This window comes from Erinaceus europaeus, chromosome 7, assembly GCF_950295315.1.
Source record: "Erinaceus europaeus chromosome 7, mEriEur2.1, whole genome shotgun sequence".
Taxonomy (NCBI): Eukaryota; Metazoa; Chordata; class Mammalia; order Eulipotyphla; family Erinaceidae; genus Erinaceus; species Erinaceus europaeus.
The window spans coordinates 117556690-117575440 of NC_080168.1; the positions used below are offsets into that span (position 1 = coordinate 117556690).

The following is an 18751-nucleotide window of genomic DNA, read 5'->3' on the forward strand; positions in this document are numbered from 1 at the left end:
GACAGGAAGGTAAATAATAGAAAGTGGACGTAAAACCTATAATTGGGAGTCAGGGGGTGGCGCAGAGGGCTAAGCGCATGTGGCGCAAAGCGCAAGGACAGGCATAAGGATCCCGGTTCGAGCCCCCGGCTCCCCACCTGCGGGGGAGTCGCTTCACAGGCGGTGAAGCAGATCTGTAGGTGTCTTTCTCTCCCCCCCTCTGTCTTCCCCTCCTCTTTCCATTTCTCTCTGTTCTATCCAACAACAAATGACATCATCAACAATGATAAAACAAGGGCAACAAAAGGGGAAAAAATGGTCCTCCAGGAGCAGTGGATTCGTGGTGCAGGCACCATTTGAAAAACCTATGTAATTTTTTTTTTGGGGGGGGAAGGGTAGATATCTGATCTCATCCATTTCTTTGACCCTTATGAACTTTATTTCTGCATGACAGCATTTTGGACAATTTTGGTCACAAAATTTTTCTCTAAATACAAACAGCTCACTAGACGAGTGTGACTAGGCTTAAACATTCAGTGTTTTCATTTTTCCTTTTTTTTTTTTAACCAGAGCACTGCTCAGCTCTGGCTTAGGGTGGTGCAGGGGGATTAAACCTGGGGCATTAAAGCCTCAGTCATGAGTCTCTCTGCATAACCATTATGCTATCTACCCACTGCCCTCAGTCTTACCTAACTACAAAACCAAAGAGTTAGTCACAGCCAGGTGTCAGAGTAGTCCAATGGGAAGTGCTTTTATACTGCAACGGTGATGCATGGTGTCATTGAACACATCTGGTCAGCCACAGTGTCATGTACACCCGTCCCCTTCATGTCAAACCAACAGACATCTGATTATACAACTATGGGATTTCTTTCTTTTTTATCACTTGCATAAAATGATCATGTACGGTGACCTGCCCCTATTGGTTTTCTATTTGCCATGGTACACTGATCAGTCCTATTATTTAAAATTGAAATAAATTACAAACAAGAATAGAGGGCTGGGGTGACAGCCTAACAGTTATGCAAAATAGACTGCTGTCTGAGGTTTCAGTCTCCAACACAATCCAGAGCTGAGCAGTGCTCTGGTCTCTTCCTCTCTTTCTCCCTGTATCTCTGTGGTTTACCCCCTCTTGCTCTCAATTTTCCTTGCCGGGCTAATGTGGGGGTGCCTCTTCTCGTGCGCAGACTCTCTGTGTTGGAGAGAACACGACCGGAGGCAGCCGGGGCTGCTACTCACTCAGCCACTTGACAGAGATGACCCAGTAACCGAGCTGGTGGTGGCAAGGCGACTCAAATCTTTATTCATCCGAGCGCCCAAGCTCTTCAAAGTCGGAAAACGGAAGTGGCAAGTCGGAAACGGAAGTGGCTTGACAATACCATACATGGATAGGAAAGGGCGGAGAAAGGTAAAAAGGGAACTGGGAAAGGTAGGAACTTCCTTAGCAACTGTTGCCAGGGGTTCAACTGGTAGGATTAATAATACCCTGCAGGCAGGGAGGGTCTTGAGGGCAGAAAAAGAATCTATCAAATGAGCAGAATGGGTGGGGAAATAGGGAGGAGACCGTAAGTCATTTGTTAGACACAGCAGAACACTGATGTGCAGATAATAAGAGAGTGGCCAGTGTATCAAGGAATACAGGGTGAGGCCGGGGAGCTGGCTTAATGTTTTAAGGAATGCTGAGCCCCTGGAGGCAGAAAAATGCAGGGTCTCTGGAGACAGGGAGTAAGCTAACAGGGAGGCAGAAAACTGAGGTCTGTTCCTCTCCCAAGCTCAACCTCAAAGAGAAAGTCTGACAGGGAGATTCCTTTCCTCAGTTCCCCATTTTCCAATGGGAAGAACCTCACCACGCTCCACCTGGTTCTCACAGTATTCCCAGCATTTCTTGTCTGTAAATGTCAGTTTTTTCTCTGTTGTTTTCCTTGTTCTCAGTTCCATCTGTCTCAAGAATCATAGCTGTGAAACAAAACGCTCTTCTTTTTATTTGTAAGGAAACAGGTTCATCCTGTGGAAGGCCTCAACATTACTGCAGAGAAATTCCGTTTTGAACAGTTTTATCAAGATGTCAAAACTAGGGGCCAGGTGGTGATGCACCTGGTTAAGTGCTCACATCATAGTGCATAAGGACCCAGGATGGGATGCACTGGATCGACCTTCTCGTGGTGCATCCCGTGAGTACCCATTCATTGGGGAAACTGACGATCCTTCCTAGCCGACTGAATCCACATGGATCCCAGTCACTTTCAAAGCCAGCAACAAGCAGCTCCTGACAGCTTTCAACCTGACCTGTTGACTGGCTACGGAAGAAGGGCAAAGGCTAGAAGAAGAAGGACCCAGGTTCAAGCCCCTAGTCCTCACCTGCAGGGGGAAAGCTTCACGAATGGTGAAACAGGGCTGCAGTTGTCTGTCTCTCTCCCTATCTCCCCTACCCTCTCAATTTCTCTGTCTCTAGCCAATAATGAACAAATAAAACAAAGATGTCAAAATTATTCTAATACTCTGCTCTCAGGAAATGCCAGGGAAAGGCAGCATTAAATATGCATACATATACACATACCTGACGACCGCCACCTCTGAGAAATAATGTCTTTATTCCAATCTTGTTTACAAAAGTACGGAGTGGGTGGGCTGGAATGCTTGGCTACTGAACTGTGGGTCAAAGGAACAGAGCCCATAGGAATGCATCAAACCGGCAACGGGAATGGACAGAGAAGCCCACGAGGGGACCTAAGTCAACGTTCAGAAGACAAAGGCCCGAGGTAGCAGTCTACTGAGGTCTCGGCTCTGGGTGGACACGGGGTCTTCTTTTGAAAGGCCTGGGCAGCAGCCTGCCAGACCTATAAGGAGCAGGAGGCCGAAGCCGGGGATATCCTCTATGAACCACAGGGCCCCACTGCTGGGAACAGGGTGGGGGGTAGGGGAGTGAAGGTGGTTGCGGGTCCAACATAAACTCAGCACCAATGGTAAATCCAGACTGGGGGCCTAAGGGGACATCTGAGTGGAAATCTATGGGGGCTTCACCAGGCTGGCCAGGCTGGCCTGGGGAGAAATGGACATCTGGGGGGTAGCGGGGGAACGGGCTCAACTGAAGAAGGGGCACAGAGTGAGGTGGTGGGAGAGGGAGTAGGGGTGGAGGTAGGCCATAGGGAGGGGGTGGGGGCGGGGGTGGGGGCGGGGATGGGGGCGGGAAAGGGAGCAGGGCTCTGTGCATAAGAGGACCGGGTTGGGGGTAGGGTCGGGATCGAGACCTGGCCAGGGCACCCCTGCCAGCCCGTGTCTCCACCCTCTGGCCAGCTCCTTTCCTAGCAGGGCCCTCCTTGATCCACTTGCCCACCCGACCACTGGGGGGCAGATCCACACCCCAGGCTTCCGCCACATGGGCCAGCAGCAGCTGCGAGAGGTGTCTGTGCGCGACCTCATTCCAGTGCACCCCGTCCGTGTGCCGGTACTGCTGGGCCAGGCGGAAGTGGAAATGCAAGTCCAGCACATCGAAGTTGTGCTTTGAGGCCTCGGTGGAGCTATAGAAGTTGGCTTCCATCACCTGGGCTTTCAGGTTGTTGAGATAGGGCTTGTAGTTGGCCGGGAGGAAGCTGGCTTTGATCTTATCGGCCACCGGCATGGTTGTGTTCCACACCAGGAGGCAAGACTCGGGCAGCACCTGGCGCAGGTGTCCAAACAGGTACTCCAGGTTCTTCAGGTAGCTGGACAAGGCCCTGGGGCCGTATCTGGAGAGGTCCCAGAGGCAGGAATTCATGACGATCAAGTCTGGGGGCTGTTCACCCAACTGCAGGTCTCTCAAGATGGTCTTGAGGTACTTGGAATACGCTCGTGTGATGAAGTAGAAGCGCACCAGGTGGTGACCGGAGCAGAACTGGCGGACCTCCTGGTAATTGATGCCACTGTGCATGGCGCACAGCTGGCCTCCCTCCAACAGCTCGTCCTGCTCAAAGCTCAGCTCGCCCTTGCCCTTGAGCTGGCTGAGGGTAAGCAGGCAGTCCTTCTGCAGCAGGAGCACCAGGTCCTTGTACACGGACCTCTGAACGGAGTCCCCCATGATGACCACGTATTTGTTGTGCAGCAGCTGCTGAACTTCTCTAGAGGTCAGCAGGGGGGCCATGGCGCCCAGGGCACAAGGCCTGGCTCCTTCTCTGGCCCAGTGTGGGTCTGTGGATTGCTAGGAGAGCAAGGACAGAATGGCTGGGAGGTGCCCACAGGACAGGATTCCAAAGGACTTAAACCTGGGAGCAGAGAGAGAGAGAGAGCGAGAAGGGAGTCCGTGGGTGGGGAGACAGGTCATGCTGTTACAGTACCAATCTGCATGCCTAAGGCTTCCGTGGCCCCAGATTCAGCCCCCAGCACCACTTGTGCCTGCGCTGAGCAGTGCTCTCCCTGCCCCCAGCACATTCACAATAAATACATCTTAATTTTCATAATAATAAAACAAGGGTTGTCTGGAGGCAGAAGTCTCTTTTGACCTGGTCTCGGGAGAGCTTAGGTCAGTACTTACAAGCCCCAGGCTGTCCTTGGCTAATAAGAACCAACCGTACCTGCCCCCGAGAGAACTTCATTTTTGCAGATCATTTTATGCCTTTACCCTTTTCAAATTTAGGGGTGGCCCAGATGAGGGCCTGTATGTCAGCCAAGTCAATCTGAGGACTGTTTCTATGACCTGGACTTCAGTCACGTCCCATTTAAATCTATGGAATAACATTTCACTCGTCTAGTTCAACTAGGGGCTCCCTCTGTCCCCCCACCCGTACCACGACACAGCCATCCACGGTGTTCCCACGGGATATGGTGGTGCCTCTTTCGTGGTAAGGCATGCACTCGACTGGATGAGCTATCTCCCACCCATTTAAAAAAAAATGCATTTTAGGGGCCGGCTGGTGGTGCACCTGGTTGAGCGCACATGTTACGATGCACAAGGACCCAGGTTTGAGCCCCTGGTCCCCACCTGTAGGGGGAAAGCTTTGCAAGTGGTGAAGCGGTATTGCAGGTGTCTCTCTTCCTCTCTGTCACCCCTTTCCCTTTGATTTCTGGCTGTCTCTATCCAATAAATAAATACAAATTTTTTTTTTTTTTGAGAAATGCATTTTACTTGAGAGAAAGAAGGAACCGGCGAAAATTAAGACTCTGGTGGGTGGGGAGAATATAGGTCCATGAAGGATGATAAATGACATAGTGGGGGTTGTATTGTTAAATGGGAAACTGGGGAATGTTATACATGAACAAACTATTGTATTTACTGTTGAATGTAAAATATTAATTCCCCAATAAAGAAATAAATTTAAAAAAAAAAAGGAACGGGCGAAAGGAACATGAACCACACGTGTGGTGCAAGCCTGCACTCCAGCTGCCGACTCACTTCCGCACTGCTGGCTTTGCTGCCTTGCTTTTCTGAGCTTTATCTTTTTTTTTTTAATATTTATTTTATTTATTTATTCCCTTTTGTTGCCCTTGTTGTTTTATTGTTGTAGTTATTATTGTTGTTGTCGTCATTGTTGGATAGAACAGAGAGAAATGGAGAGAGGAGGGGAAGACAGAGAGGAGGAGAGAAAGATAGACACCTGCAGACCTGCTTCACCGCCTGTGAAGCGACTCCCCTGCAGGTGGGGAGCCGGGGTTCGAACCCGGATCTTTATGCCGGTCCTTGTGCTTTGCGCCACCTGCGCTTAACCCGCTGCGCTACAGCCCGACTCCCTCTGAGCTTTATCTTATGTCGCTCCTGAAGATGCCACTCTGGCAAAGGCCTACTTGGAACTAAAGATGACAGAGCCCACTGGCATAGGAAGGATTCTCCACCTTCTCTTTATCTACCAGATAAAAGCACTGCATCCATATGCCTCCAGGATGGTGCCTGCCCGACTACACAGAGAAGCATCAAAGAAAACAGGACTGGCGATCCCAAGTCTAAGGCTAAACAGACTTTGCCAGCAAAGTCCAGGTTTTCAACTAGTTTACCTCCCTGTATTTTGAGAAGCAAAATTCTCCATCCCCCCCCCCACCCATTATTACTAGTCCAATCATTTATCTGCATTTTTTTTTCTTTTCAGATATCTTTTCCCTTCCTTCACTGGGGCTTCACCACTCCAGGCCAATTTTTTCAGATCCAGGTGCAGAAATACGGGGCAGAGAGAAGATACGGCAATACTTCAGTTCCATCCAGTGTGGTGGGCTCCAGGCTTAAGGCCAGGTCCCATGCATGAAGAGCAGGAGTATCATTCAGATGAACTATCTTATCTCACTGGCCCTGCAGGATTTTTTTTTGTGTGTGTGACCTCTCATGCATCTAAACGTGAATAAACTGTGTTCCTTGCAGCAGGGGTATATGATTCAATTTGTAGAGCACTGGACCTCCATGTCTGAGGTTCCAGGTTCAGTCCCTAGCACTGGATGTGACAGCGGTGCTCGGGCCTCCCCCGCCTCCCCCCTACCCATCTCATATGAAGAACCATTACGCTGTCTCCCTGCACACTCTCTGTCTTGGATGAAACACTATATGGCAAATAAAATGAACCTTTAATCACAGTGCTCCTTATCTCCTGTTAATCTGTATCATGTTGGAGGGGAGAAGAACACAGCAACTTACAGAACAGACCTCCCTGCCTGAGAAACCGAGGTCCCAGGCCCAAGTACTAAGTGGTGCTCCGGTTAATCAAATAATTGTTTACAAATCTGCATTTTGTTATTTTAATTCACAGTGCCCCAGACACTGAACCTAGTAAAAGGAAAAAGTTTTACCTTTCCAGTACATAAAAGAAATCAAATGATCAGAATTAGGGTCTTGTGGTAGGTTTTGACCCAGTCCATAATCAAACAGCCACTGGCCCTCTAAACATAAACATATTAAAGTTTTAACCTGCCAGGGCCAGGTGGGAGTACACCTGGCTAAATGCACACATTACAGTGCACAAGGACCCGGGTTCAAGCCCCTGGTCCCCACCTGTACTGGGGAAGCTTCACAAGTGGTGAAGCAAGTCTGCAGGTGTCTATCTCTTTCCCTCTCTATCTCCTCTCAAGTTCTGTCTCTATCCAGTAATAAATAAATAAAATAAATTAAATTTAAAACACAAAGTTTTAACCTGCCATTTACAATTTATAGACATCCCTGCGTCAAAGACAGAAGCACATTTCACGATCACTAGCAGATCTCAAGTGGTGAGGAAAGTGGCGGCCATTTCATTTACTTACATGGAAGCCACTGAACTCATAGGATTCTGTGCACTAGTATACATTCTGACAAGTACAGGCAGATTTAACAAATTTCCTTATCATTCAATTTTTGAAGCTATAGGATTTGTTGTTTTCCTTGGTCACAAGAACATAGAAAACAGTTGAAAATATTGGCTTGTACCCCCCCAGTTTTTTTTTTTTTTTTTTGCTGAAGGGTTACTTTGATGTTAGCTGCCCCTCCCAAAAAAGGGTAAAAATATAATTAAAGCTCTCCCTGCTCCCCACCTGCAGGGGAGTCACTTCACAGGCAGTGAAGCAGGTCTGCAGGTGTTTATCTTTCTCGGTCTTCCCCTCTTCTCTCCATTTCTCTCTGTCCTATCCAACAATGACGACATCAATATCGACAACAATAAAACAAGGATAAAAAAAGGAATAAATATTTATATATATAATTAATGCTGACACCAGGCCTTTCTGCTTTTCCTGTGAGTCCACATGCCTCTAACGTGTGTATCTTTTCCTAATAAGCTTTCCCTTGCTTACCTGAGAAAAAAAAATCCAACACAAACTCTGAGTCTCCTAGGATCTCCAGCACATTCACTCTCTTACAAAGAACTACAAAATGCTCTACAGGAACAACATAGAACCAGTCAAACAGCTGACCAGGATGTGGGGAGATGAACTAGAACTGGCATCCACCTTGTCAGGGTGACGCTCTGGCTCTCTCTCATGTTAATAAATAAAATCACTTAAAAAAAATAAATAAGTGTGCAAGGACCGGTGTAAGGATCCCAGTTGGAGTGCTGGCTCCCCACCTGCAGGGGAGTCGCTTCACAGGCAGTGAAGCAGGTCTACAGGTGTCTGTCTTTCTCTCCCCCTCTGTCCTATCCAACAACAACATCAGTAACAACAACAATTACAACATCAATAAAAAACAAGGGCAACAAAAACGCAAATAAATAAATATTAAAAAATTAAAAATTAAAATAAAATGAGTAGGGGAGTTGGGCAGTGGCGCAGCGGGTTAAACACAGGTGGCACAAAGCACAAGGACCGGCGTAAGGATACCGGTTCGAGCCCCTGGCTCCCCACCTGCAGGGGAGTCACTTCACAGGTGGTGAAGCAGGTCTGCAGGTGTCTTTCTCTTCCCCTCTCTATCTTCCCCTCCTCCTATCCAACAATGACGATCTCAATAACTACAACAATAAAATAACAAGGACAACAAAAGAGAACAAATAAATAAATTTTTTAAAAATGAGTAAAACATGGTCTCATTCTTCAGATGGCAATAAAAAAAATGATCATAGAGAACTGAAATACAAAGGATAGAGTGTTAAGTGACCAGACGGATAAGCAGGTGTTGTGAACAGCCAGGGGTCTTTATGAACCGAGCTCCTCTGCCCCAGGCCCCATCTTCAAAGAGAAATATGTGACAAGGCGACTTTTCCTCAGGGAATTCACAGGGTGTCCAGGGGTCCCCACCACACACCAGCTCGGTGTGTTGTGTGCTGGCACAACCATGGCCTAATGTGTTCCTTTCCGGGAGCTGGGGGTTGGAGAAATGCCCTAGATGGGAACTGGGCGCTCCCGAATATTGAGTGAAATCCTCCCCTTAAAGCTATTGAGCAATGTAGGCTACGAGGTCTGCAAGAGAACATTGCTTTAGGAGTCATGCTGTCTACGGGCGAACCCCAACTCTGGGCTATGCTAGTCCTCTGTCCTCAAATACGTCACCGTCACCAAACTTCTCTCCCTCTCTGCTTCCAGGGTTGTCGCAGGGGCTCAGTGTCAGCACTACAAATCCACGACAGGCATTTTTTTCCTTTTTTTTTTTTTTCTTGTTCCCTATTCTATTTGATAGGACAGAGAGAGACTGAGGAAGGGCAAGGTAGGGAGAATGAGACACTCTGCACACTGCTTCACCACTTGGAAAGCAACCACCCCACCCCACCCCCCTCAGGTGGGAAACCTGGGGTTCAAACCCGGATCCTTGCGCAGTCCTTGTGCTCTTAACCCGCTGAGCCCTTGCCCTGCCCTCCATCCAACCTTTCTCTGCCTTAGTTTTCTTCACCTGTAAAATGGAACTTTTAGTACTCCATCAATTTGAGGTGGAGATTCACTGTAAAGTGTTTCGAGTGATATGTAGATGTAATATGAAGTACTTCGTAGTTAGCACTTAATTCATTATTATAATTTCTAAACAAGCTTCATAATCAGATTTGGCATCCACAAAAAGGGGTTACAATATTTATGCTGCATATGTAGCAGTGTTTTGTGAGGGTCAGATCAAGTGGTGCAAATGGAAAAACTGTGAATAAAACAAAATTCTGGGGAGACGGCAAAATGGTTAGGCAAGATTTTCATGTTTGAGGTTCTAAGGTTCCAGGTTCACTCCCCAGCACCACCATAAGCCAGAGCTGAACAGTGTCTTCTCTCTCTGAAATAAATACATTAAAGTATATTTTTAAAATGAAGTTCAGTGGCTTACATGTAACATGAATGTTTTACAAGCACTATCCTAGTTTTGAAATAATTCACTCTACATAAGAAAGAGAGATTGCTATGAAGGAGCTAGGATTCCAAGCCACTGGTTCCAAAGCACTGGTTTCTTGCATAAGACTTTTTTTTTAAAGTACGGGGGACATCCTGCATCCTAATTCCCATCAAAGAGACAGGAAGAGGATTTTGTGCTGTTCCTTGACCCAGCTCATAACCAGGCAACCATAGGCCCTGCCTGCTCAGGACAAATAAGAGGGAGGGTGGGGGTAGATAGCATAATGGTTATGCAAAGAGACTCTCATGCCTGAGGCTCCAAAGTCCCTGGGTTCAACCCCCCACACCACAATAAGCCAGAATTGTGCAGTGCTCTAGTGTTTCTCTGTGTCTTTCTCTCTCTGTATCTCTCTCAAAAATAAAATAAATAGGGTGCAGCATAATGGTTATGCAAACAGACTCTCATGCCTAAGGCTCCAAAGTCTCAGGTTCAATCCCCCACACTACCATAAGACAGAGGTGAACAGTGCTCTGGTGTTCCTCTCTGTGTCTCTCTCAAAAATAAAATAAAATATTTTTAAAAATTTGAAAAAAACTTTAAAAAAAAGAAAGAAAAGCCTACAAGAATAAAATAAATAAAACAGTATAAAAAACTTTTTAAAATAAAATTTAAAAATTAAGGTAAGAGGGAGGAGATGTGGGTGAGAGAAAAATCTCTCTCAGCCCATACTGGAATCTCGAGCAAGACACATGCGAAGTAATAAAATAAAAAGGCTAGGCTTTGGATAACCACAACAAAAATCCTACGCACTCCAGAGTCTCACGGCGTTTGAGGAAGTGTGAGCACACAGGTGCCCTGACCCGCGAACGGAACCCACCTGGGCGCGGCTGCACGCGCTCGGCCGCAGATCGAGTCCCGGAGCCGGCGGTTCCCACGCAGGCCGGGCTGCAGGACACAGCGAGGGGCGGGACGGGACGGGGCCGGGAGGCGGTGCTGGCAGCAGCTGAAAGGCAAGCACACTGCAGCTCCAGCACGACGAGCAGGACCACCGCCTGGCAAAGAACTGTCGAGGCGGCCAAGTATTACAAACAGACAAACAAACAAACACACAAACACTCACATAAACACAAGGGCTTTTGGTTTGGTTGCCGCTGGGGCTCAGCGCGCCCGCGCCACGAATCCACCGCTCCAGTGGCCGTTTTCGACCACCACCACCTCCACCACCCCCCCCTTTTTTTTATTATTATTTTTTATTTGATAGGACAGAGAGAAATTGAGGAGGGTGGGGAGACCGAGAAGGAGACTCACCTGCAGACCTGCTTCACCGCACTCGGGGAAGCCAGGACTCGAACCAGGTCCTTGGCGGCGGCGCGGTGCTCTGAGCCGGGGCCCCGCCCCCCGACAGGGGCTTCTTAAGGGGGTGAATGAATAACGGTTTGGACAGCGCAATTTTTTTTTTTTTCTGACCTAAAGAGGTTGGTAAATTTCCAAAGCTGTTTTTAAATCATAAAAATGAGATAAGATTTGAAAACAGACCAGGTTTTTTTTTTTTCTTCTTCTTCTTTTCAAAACTGCTAGACTCCCTTGGTTTTGGTAGCTGTTTTGTAATTAGATTGACTCATTCATTTAATTATTCAGAATTATTGAGAATCTGAAATTGTGCTGCAGTGCATGGGGCATCTTAACAGGCAGGCTTAGGGGTGGGGGTAGATAGCATAATGGTTATGCAAAGAGACTTTCATGCCTGAGGCTCTCAAGTCCCAGGTTCAAACCCCCACACTGCCATAAACCAGAGCTGAACAGTGCTCTGGTAAAAAAAAAAAAAAAAGCAGGCTTAGGGCTGGCGGGGGGGGGGGGGGGGGGGGGTAGTGGGCCCCCTGGTTGAGTGGTCACCTTAACCATTCCTAAGGATCTGGGTTCAAGCCTCCACTGGCCACATGCAGGCTGGGGGGTGAAGCTTCCCGGGCAGTGAAGCAGGTCTGCAGGTATATATATCCTTTCTATCTCTGCCTCCCCTCTCAATTTGTCTCTCTGTTCTATCTCATGAGAGAGAGAAGAGAGTGAGCAGAGTGGTGGTCAAGCACACAGGTTACAGTGCACAGTGACCCAGGTTCAAGCCCCCGGTCCCCACCTGCAGCAGGGGTGGGTATCTTCACCAGCGTTGAAGCAGCAATGTATGGAGGTGCTTTCTCGGTCTCTTTCTGTCTCCCCCTTCCCTCTCAAATTCTATCCTATCCTAAAATAAATAATGAAAAATTATTAAAAATTATTTTTTAAAAAAGGAAAATGGCCACTGGGATCATGGGTTTGAAGTGCAGGCTCTGAGCCCTAGTGATAACCCTTGTGGCACAAAGAGGGGCAGGCTGTAGGGCCGGGGAAATAGCTCACTTGGGCAGTGCGCTGCTTTGCCATGTGTGGACCCAGGGTCAAGCTCAGCCCCCCTCGCCATATCTGGTTACCACCACACTGAACAAAGATTCGGTGCCGTGACCTCAAACTTTCCTTCTACCTCTGTCTCTGTCTAAAATAAAAAATAATTTATTGTTATTGTAAATATAAATAAGTGAAAAGGCAAGCTTTACCTCCAAGATGAGCAAAAAAGTCAACTAAAAAAATATTAAAGGGAGGGGGCTGGACAGTGGGGCACTGGGTTAAGCGCATGGTAGTACAAAGCGCAAGGACCCATGCAATAATCCCGGTTCGAGCCCCCACTCCCCACCTGCGGGGGGGGGGGGGGGCTCGCTTCACAGCAGTGAAGCAGGCCTTTCTCTCATTCTTTATTTTCCCATCCCCTCTCAGTCTCTGTCCTATCCAAAAGAAAAATATATATATATTGAAAAAATGGCCACAAGAACAGTAGGGGGAAAAAAGATAATAAAAGGCCACAGGAGCAGTGGATTCATAGTGCAGGCACCGAGCCCCAGTGATAATAACCCTGGAGGCAATAAATAAATAAATAAATAAATAAATAAATAAATAAAGGAGCTAGCAGCTCAAATTGATGTATGCAAACAAAGCACCAAAGGCATGAGAGAGAGAAGGCACAGAAGATCATTGAATTGATGATTTCAGACAAAAATCATTTTTTGAAAGTTTCACGATGGCTCCTCACATTTAAAGCAGTTTCATGCTTTTCTGTCTTTAAAGCAAAATCTGAGTTTTTGCTAAGTAACTGATAGAAATAATGCATTAATAATGGTTACTGGGAGTCGGGCTGTAGCGCAGCAGGTTAAGCGCAGGTGGCGCAAAGCGCAAGGACCGGCATAAGGATCCCGGTTGGAACCCCGGCTCCCCACCTGCAGGGGAGTCGCTTCACAGGCGGTGAAGCAGGTCTGCAGGTGTCTATCTTTCTCTCCTCCTCTCTGTCTTCCCCTCCTCTCTCCATTTCTCTCTGTCCTTATCCAACGACGACGACAACAACAATAATAACTACAACAATAAAACAACAAGGGCAACAAAAGGGAATAAATAAATAAAATAAAATAAAAAAATAATAAATAATGGTTACTACTGGGCAGGGGTAGATAGCATAAAGTTTATGCAAACAGACTCTCTATGCCTGAGGCTACAATGTCCCAGGTTCAATCACCTGCACCACCATCATAAGCCAGAGCTGAGCAGTGCTCTGGAAAAAAAAAATAAATAAATGTTACTACTATAATAAATTACTTTCAGGCTAGTTGCTTAGCATTATGTTTGGGAAAATTAACTTTTTAATAGCTTCACAAACTGAATTATAAATCACTGGCCATTGTGTTAAACTACCACAAACCAAAGACATAGCGTTTGTTTGTCATTAATCAATGTTTTGCAAAACTTAGGTGAAATGTTTTTCTTAATGATCTTTACTTACAGGAATTGTGATGCAAAAACAAGTCAGGGAGTTGGAATAACAGCACAGTGGTCGTACAAAAACTCTTCATGCCTGAGGCTCTGGCTCTGAGGTCCCAGGTTCAAGCCCAAACACCACCATAAACCAGAGTTTAGCAATATCCAAACAATAAAAGGGCATATGTCAGGATCTCCAAACACTAGAGAAAATTTTTGAGGACATGTTTTACAAGACCTGAGAAAACTTAAATCATAGAGACTAACAATTAGGCTTTTACTTCACACACTTGGAGAAAGCACTCACCAGTGCTAGCTAGTACTCACTAGTTTCTGATCATCTTTTTAAAGGAACTATTTTTATTTTTTTATTATTGGATAGACAGAGAGAAGTCTCATGCCTGAGGCTCCAAAGTCCCAGGTTCAGTCTCCTGCACCACCATAAACCAGAGCTGAGCAGTGCTACGTAAAAAGAGAGAGAAATTGAGAGGGGAGGAGACAGAGGGACAGACACCTGCAACCCTGCTTCACACCTCCTGAACTTTTCCCTCTGCAGGTAGGGACCAGGGCCTTGAACCTGGGTCCTTGTGCAGTGTGAGTGCTTAACCAGGTATGCCACCACCTGACACCCTTATTTATTTTATTTTCTATGAGAGAGGGAGAGAACACCAAAGCAATGCCCTCTTCTGGCCTATGTGGTGCCTGGGATAGAACCCAGTTCTGGGCTCTTTAGTCGCTGGGCCACTTTCCAGGCTGTGACTAGCCTTTTTATTTATTTATTTTTGCCTCCAGGGTTATAACTAGGACTCAGTAGGAATCCACTGCTCCTGGAGGCTATTTATTCCCATTCTGTTGCCCTTGTTGTTTGAATTTGTTGTTATTGTCTTGTTACTGCTATAGTTCTTGTTGGGTAGGACAGAGAGAAATGGAGAGAGATGGGGAAGACAGAGAGGGGGAGAAAAAAAAATAGACACCTGCAGACCTGCTTCACCGCCTGTGAAGGGACTCCCCTGCAGGTGGGGAGCCCAGGGCTCTAACCGGCATCCTTACGCCAGTCCTTGCACTTCACGCCACGTGCACTTAACCCACTGCACCACCACCCAGCCCCCACTAGCCATCTTAATGCAAATTGGTAACAGAAATAGCTTATTTCTTTCCAATGGCATTTGTGTGTGTGTGCGTGTGATTAAACTAGTGTTTTGAACTTTCCAAGATTTCCTCACATTTTAATGAAATAACTGATACAATACAAAAATAGATATATTGGGGGCATAGAGACAGTGTGCTACATATTAGGGTGCACAAAGGCCTTGGCTCAGTTCCTGTCACGGGCAAGGTAGAAGAGTAACGACTCACTTAGAGAGCATGTCGGGGTTAAGCTGTAATTTTTACTTATTTAGATGCCAGAGAAGGGATCCCACAATTCACACAACACAGTCAACCCGATCCCTCTCCTTACTCAGTAACCGTTCGCAGGTAAGGCTCAGGACGTGTTCACCAGTCGCTGTGTCACCGAGCTGATGGTCCTTCGTCTGCTGGCTCTGGAAGCTGGGGAAGCAGTTACTTAGCCTGGCCGCGTGTGCTTAAGTCTCTAGCAGCACCGGCAGCATCCCGGTCAGTAACGGTGAAGGTGCTTCATCCAGCTGGTTTCTGAGCCTCTACTTACACTGTCTTGCCTCTGGTTTTAAGGTTACATCTCCACTGGCCAATCAGGTTCGGGTTGACACCTTATCCTGCTTATACATATGTACCTGTCTTATCACACTATGCAGGTGCACGCACTATGGTTACTGTGGTTACATGTTCACTACAGGTCCCTAATCCCCCACCTGCGGAGGGGCGGCCTTCACAAGAGGTGAAGCAGTACTGCAGTTGTCCCTCTTTCCCTATGTCCCCCTTTCACCTCAATTTGTCTCTATCCAAAATAAATATCAATAGATAAATAAACACACACACACACACATTTTTTCCCCTTTGTCATGAACTCACCTCTATAATTTACCTCGGTTCTAGGCTTTAGCTTAGCTTTCTAAGTGGAATTTTATCTTGTCAAAACCCTAAAATTGTATTGTGGCCAGCGAAGTGGCTCATTAGGAAAACTGAAGTCCTGGGTTGGATCATAGCACAGCTTATGATGAAGTGGTCATAGGCTTATCTGGTTCTTCGCTCACATAAAGGAATCAATAATCTTTGAAAACTAATCAAACTGTCATACAAAGTTTTGAAGAGTAAAAAAAGAAAGCAAACAATTCAAACTCTTCTAGGGAAAGTCTAATACTAGTTGACTGGGAATTCTCAGGAGAATTGATTTAGGGCAAGACAGTTAGTATTCACTCCTCCACAAGACTGGGGAGAATAATGCAGACTCACTATTTCAAAGAGTGGTTTATGGGCAAATTTTAAAAAATACCTAAGAGTATTGTGAAATAGTACAGTAAATAATGCAATAGAAACTAATTTCCAAACCTCAGTCATAGGCATACCCTATTTTATTCCCCCACCCATGCCCTCATCTCTTAAATAGGTCTCAGCTCCACAGCTCATTTAATCAGTTCAGTGAAAATGTGGCCAGCATCCACGTCTGAGACTGTGACAACTGTCATTCTGCATCCACATCCCTCAGCATCTGGCTCCTCCACCCAGCCTCTGCAAAAGTTGCAAACATTTCAAGAGTCTGAAAGTTACCAAATCAAAAAGAAAAAAAAAAAACCTGAAATATCTGATCTACAGGTAACTTTTTTTTCCCTAGTGGCAATTTGTTTTAATTTATATTAGTTAGGTAACTGCTTTTATAAAAAAAACCCAAAATCTAGGGAGCCAAGGATGGCTAGTATAATGGTTATGCATAGAAACTCTTATGTTTGAGGCTCCGAAGTTTCAGGTTCAATCCCCTGCTCAGTGCTCTGGAAAAACAAACAAACAAAAAATCTAGGGTTGGAGAGACACCCTAGTTAGTGGTTATATAAAAGATTCCAAGGTTTGGAAGTCCTAGGTGTAGCCTACCACTGCAGACCAAGCCAGAGCTGAGCAGTTTTGGTGATAACGATAATAATGATAAAGATAATAATAGCAAACTTAAAAACTTATGCATGTCAGAAAGAAAAAAGCTGAAAACCAAATAAAGAGCTTTTATTTACAAAGAACCATCAAACTTTTGTTTTGAAATGAACCTCCCTGGGGCGGGGGTCAGCTAGAGTTAGGGTCTTACATGCAAGAGGCCCCAGGTTTAATCCTTGGCACCACCAAAGGGAAGAAATCCGAGGTTACCCTGGTCCAGAAAAAACCAAAAAAAAAAAAAAAACCACCACCACCCCCCAAAGAATCTCCTTAAGTAAACAAACAAATTTAGAGACACAAAACTCTGATTTCAGTCCAGTGAATCATTACGTAAACCTTTGCCTAGCACCCCACCTGTGACTCCTCTTAGGTGAGAGAAAGATACCGGAAGACAGTGGTCAGGCTTTCACTTCCAGGAGCCAAATGAAGTCACAAGTGGGTTCTGGCCCAGCCCAGATCTGCCCTGCGGCGGGCTGATTACCTTTCTGAGCCGGTTCCTAGAGCCACAGACCTCACTGAATAATGCTTAAGGTGAGGTGCTCGCACCAGTGTCTTAGTACAGCAACCCTGCCCGCCCAAGTTGCAGGAAAAGGAAAAACAAAAAACAAAACTAAGCCTGCAGTCAACACCTCCCTCAAACCTCGGGACCGCAGGTCCACCCCCACCCTCCTCCTCCACCCCCAGAACTATACCTCTTCCGACGTGAAGATAATCCCTCAGCTCAGGTTGCAAGCCCTCTCACATTTAACTTCCTCAGAAACTTTGCTCCAGGATGTCCCCCCAGTGAGGGGTTAATTATGCATTCTACTTTGTCCTCACTCTCCCTAAGCAAGCGCCTTCCTTGAGGCTTTAAACACATTCTAGTTCCATGCTTTATACAAGGAACTTCTTTGACTCCACCTCCAGGCCAGTCCTATCTTTTGCCTCCTCTTCAAGGCCACTTTTCAAAAAAAAAAAAAAAGGTTGTTTGCACTGTCTCTGGGTCCGCTCCTCCCACTCACTCCTTTTGACTTCACTTGATTTCCAGCACCACCAAGCCAAAAAAAAAAAAAAAAGTCAGCAAATGGCCAACGACTTTCTTACCGCACTTTTCTGGGATGACTTCTTCTCCACCTTAATTGCACTGAAACACCGGAGGATTACTCCTCTCGGAAAGCCGGTCCAGAGTCTGGCATGCAAGACTTCCAAGTCTCACCTCCTAAGATATTCTTTATGGGTTCCCCTTTCTCTTCCACCCCCCATTCCCACCGCAAATGTTGGTCCTTTCCAAGGCCCAACTAAGCAGCTTCTTCTGTATTTCCTCGACTTTCTTTAAATTTCCCCCCCCACACCCCCTTCACTCTCGGGGTACCAGTTAATAAGGTGATCTTAAGTCTGTTTACCCCTCGCCTCCCGAGCACTTCTGATTTCCCCAACTTAATTAACCGAGCTCCTCCCCACCCCCTCTCAGTTTGAGTCCGGTCCCTTATCAATTGCCATTTGTATGCAGATGACTGAATTGGGGCTGTAAAGGACCGCTGGTGGGGGGTGCCGAGGACCTCTGCCTTTTGCTAGACTGAGTCTGCGGGCAGGGCAAGTACTCACCGAGCATCACAAAAATCTCTTAAACAAAATATTGTCACACTAGTTTGTGTGTATGCGCGTGGCTTTTTTTTTTTTTTTTTTAGTATCGAAGGTTAAGTTAGCATATACAAAATCAGGAGCCTGAAGTCTGCTCCATTTTTAAATGCTCAATAAATTTAGCTAGCCCAAACTTGTTTCCGAAGTTCCAGACATACTCAGGGAGTCAAGGGGGAGGGAGCATGGAGTAATTTAGTCTTTGTAGGCTTCTTATCACTTGCAAATTCTCGAGCCTCCTGACCTATGCAGCCTCCCATCAAACTGGCTGAATTCCTAAAATGATTTTCCTGTGACCTTTGAACAGTCTTCCCAAATGTAAATAATGGTCCCTTGATGGGAATGGTGGCAACAACTATTGGCCATAAATTTTCCGGAGAGCTAGTATATGAATTATGTCAACTATCTAAGAATAGAATTAATTACTGAAACTTCAGTTATAGTTAACTAGGTAGAAATGAAATAAAACTCGCCTGAAATGCTTGGTCCCAGTAATTTTATTTTTTCAGACAGTGGCTATTTCCACTATGCTCAAGATATCAAAGTCTTCCAGCAATCGTTTGGATAGAAGACAATTCAACCATTTCTTGGCAGCAAGAAGTT

The 18751-nt window shown here is 46.2% G+C and overlaps 1 protein-coding gene across 3 annotated transcripts in view; it reads right to left on the minus strand.

The window, feature by feature from the left end:
- Nucleotides 1–2549: 2549 nt before the first annotated feature.
- Nucleotides 2550–18751, minus strand: part of PCED1B (PC-esterase domain containing 1B) — a 38907-nt gene continuing 22705 nt past the window's right edge. Inside the window, exons 1-3 of one of the 3 annotated variants that reach the window (XM_060195497.1) lie at nucleotides 17224–17785; nucleotides 10524–10591; nucleotides 2550–4217 (exon numbers count right to left, since the gene is read on the minus strand). In XM_060195497.1, the coding sequence (XP_060051480.1) occupies nucleotides 2747–4096 (1350 nt within the window). In that variant the 5' untranslated portion in view covers nucleotides 4097–4217; nucleotides 10524–10591; nucleotides 17224–17785 and the 3' untranslated portion in view covers nucleotides 2550–2746. Of the gene's footprint in view, nucleotides 4218–10523; nucleotides 10710–17223; nucleotides 17786–18751 lie in introns of those variants that run through there. The other 2 variants (XM_007516255.3, XM_060195496.1) reach the window with 2 other exon arrangements.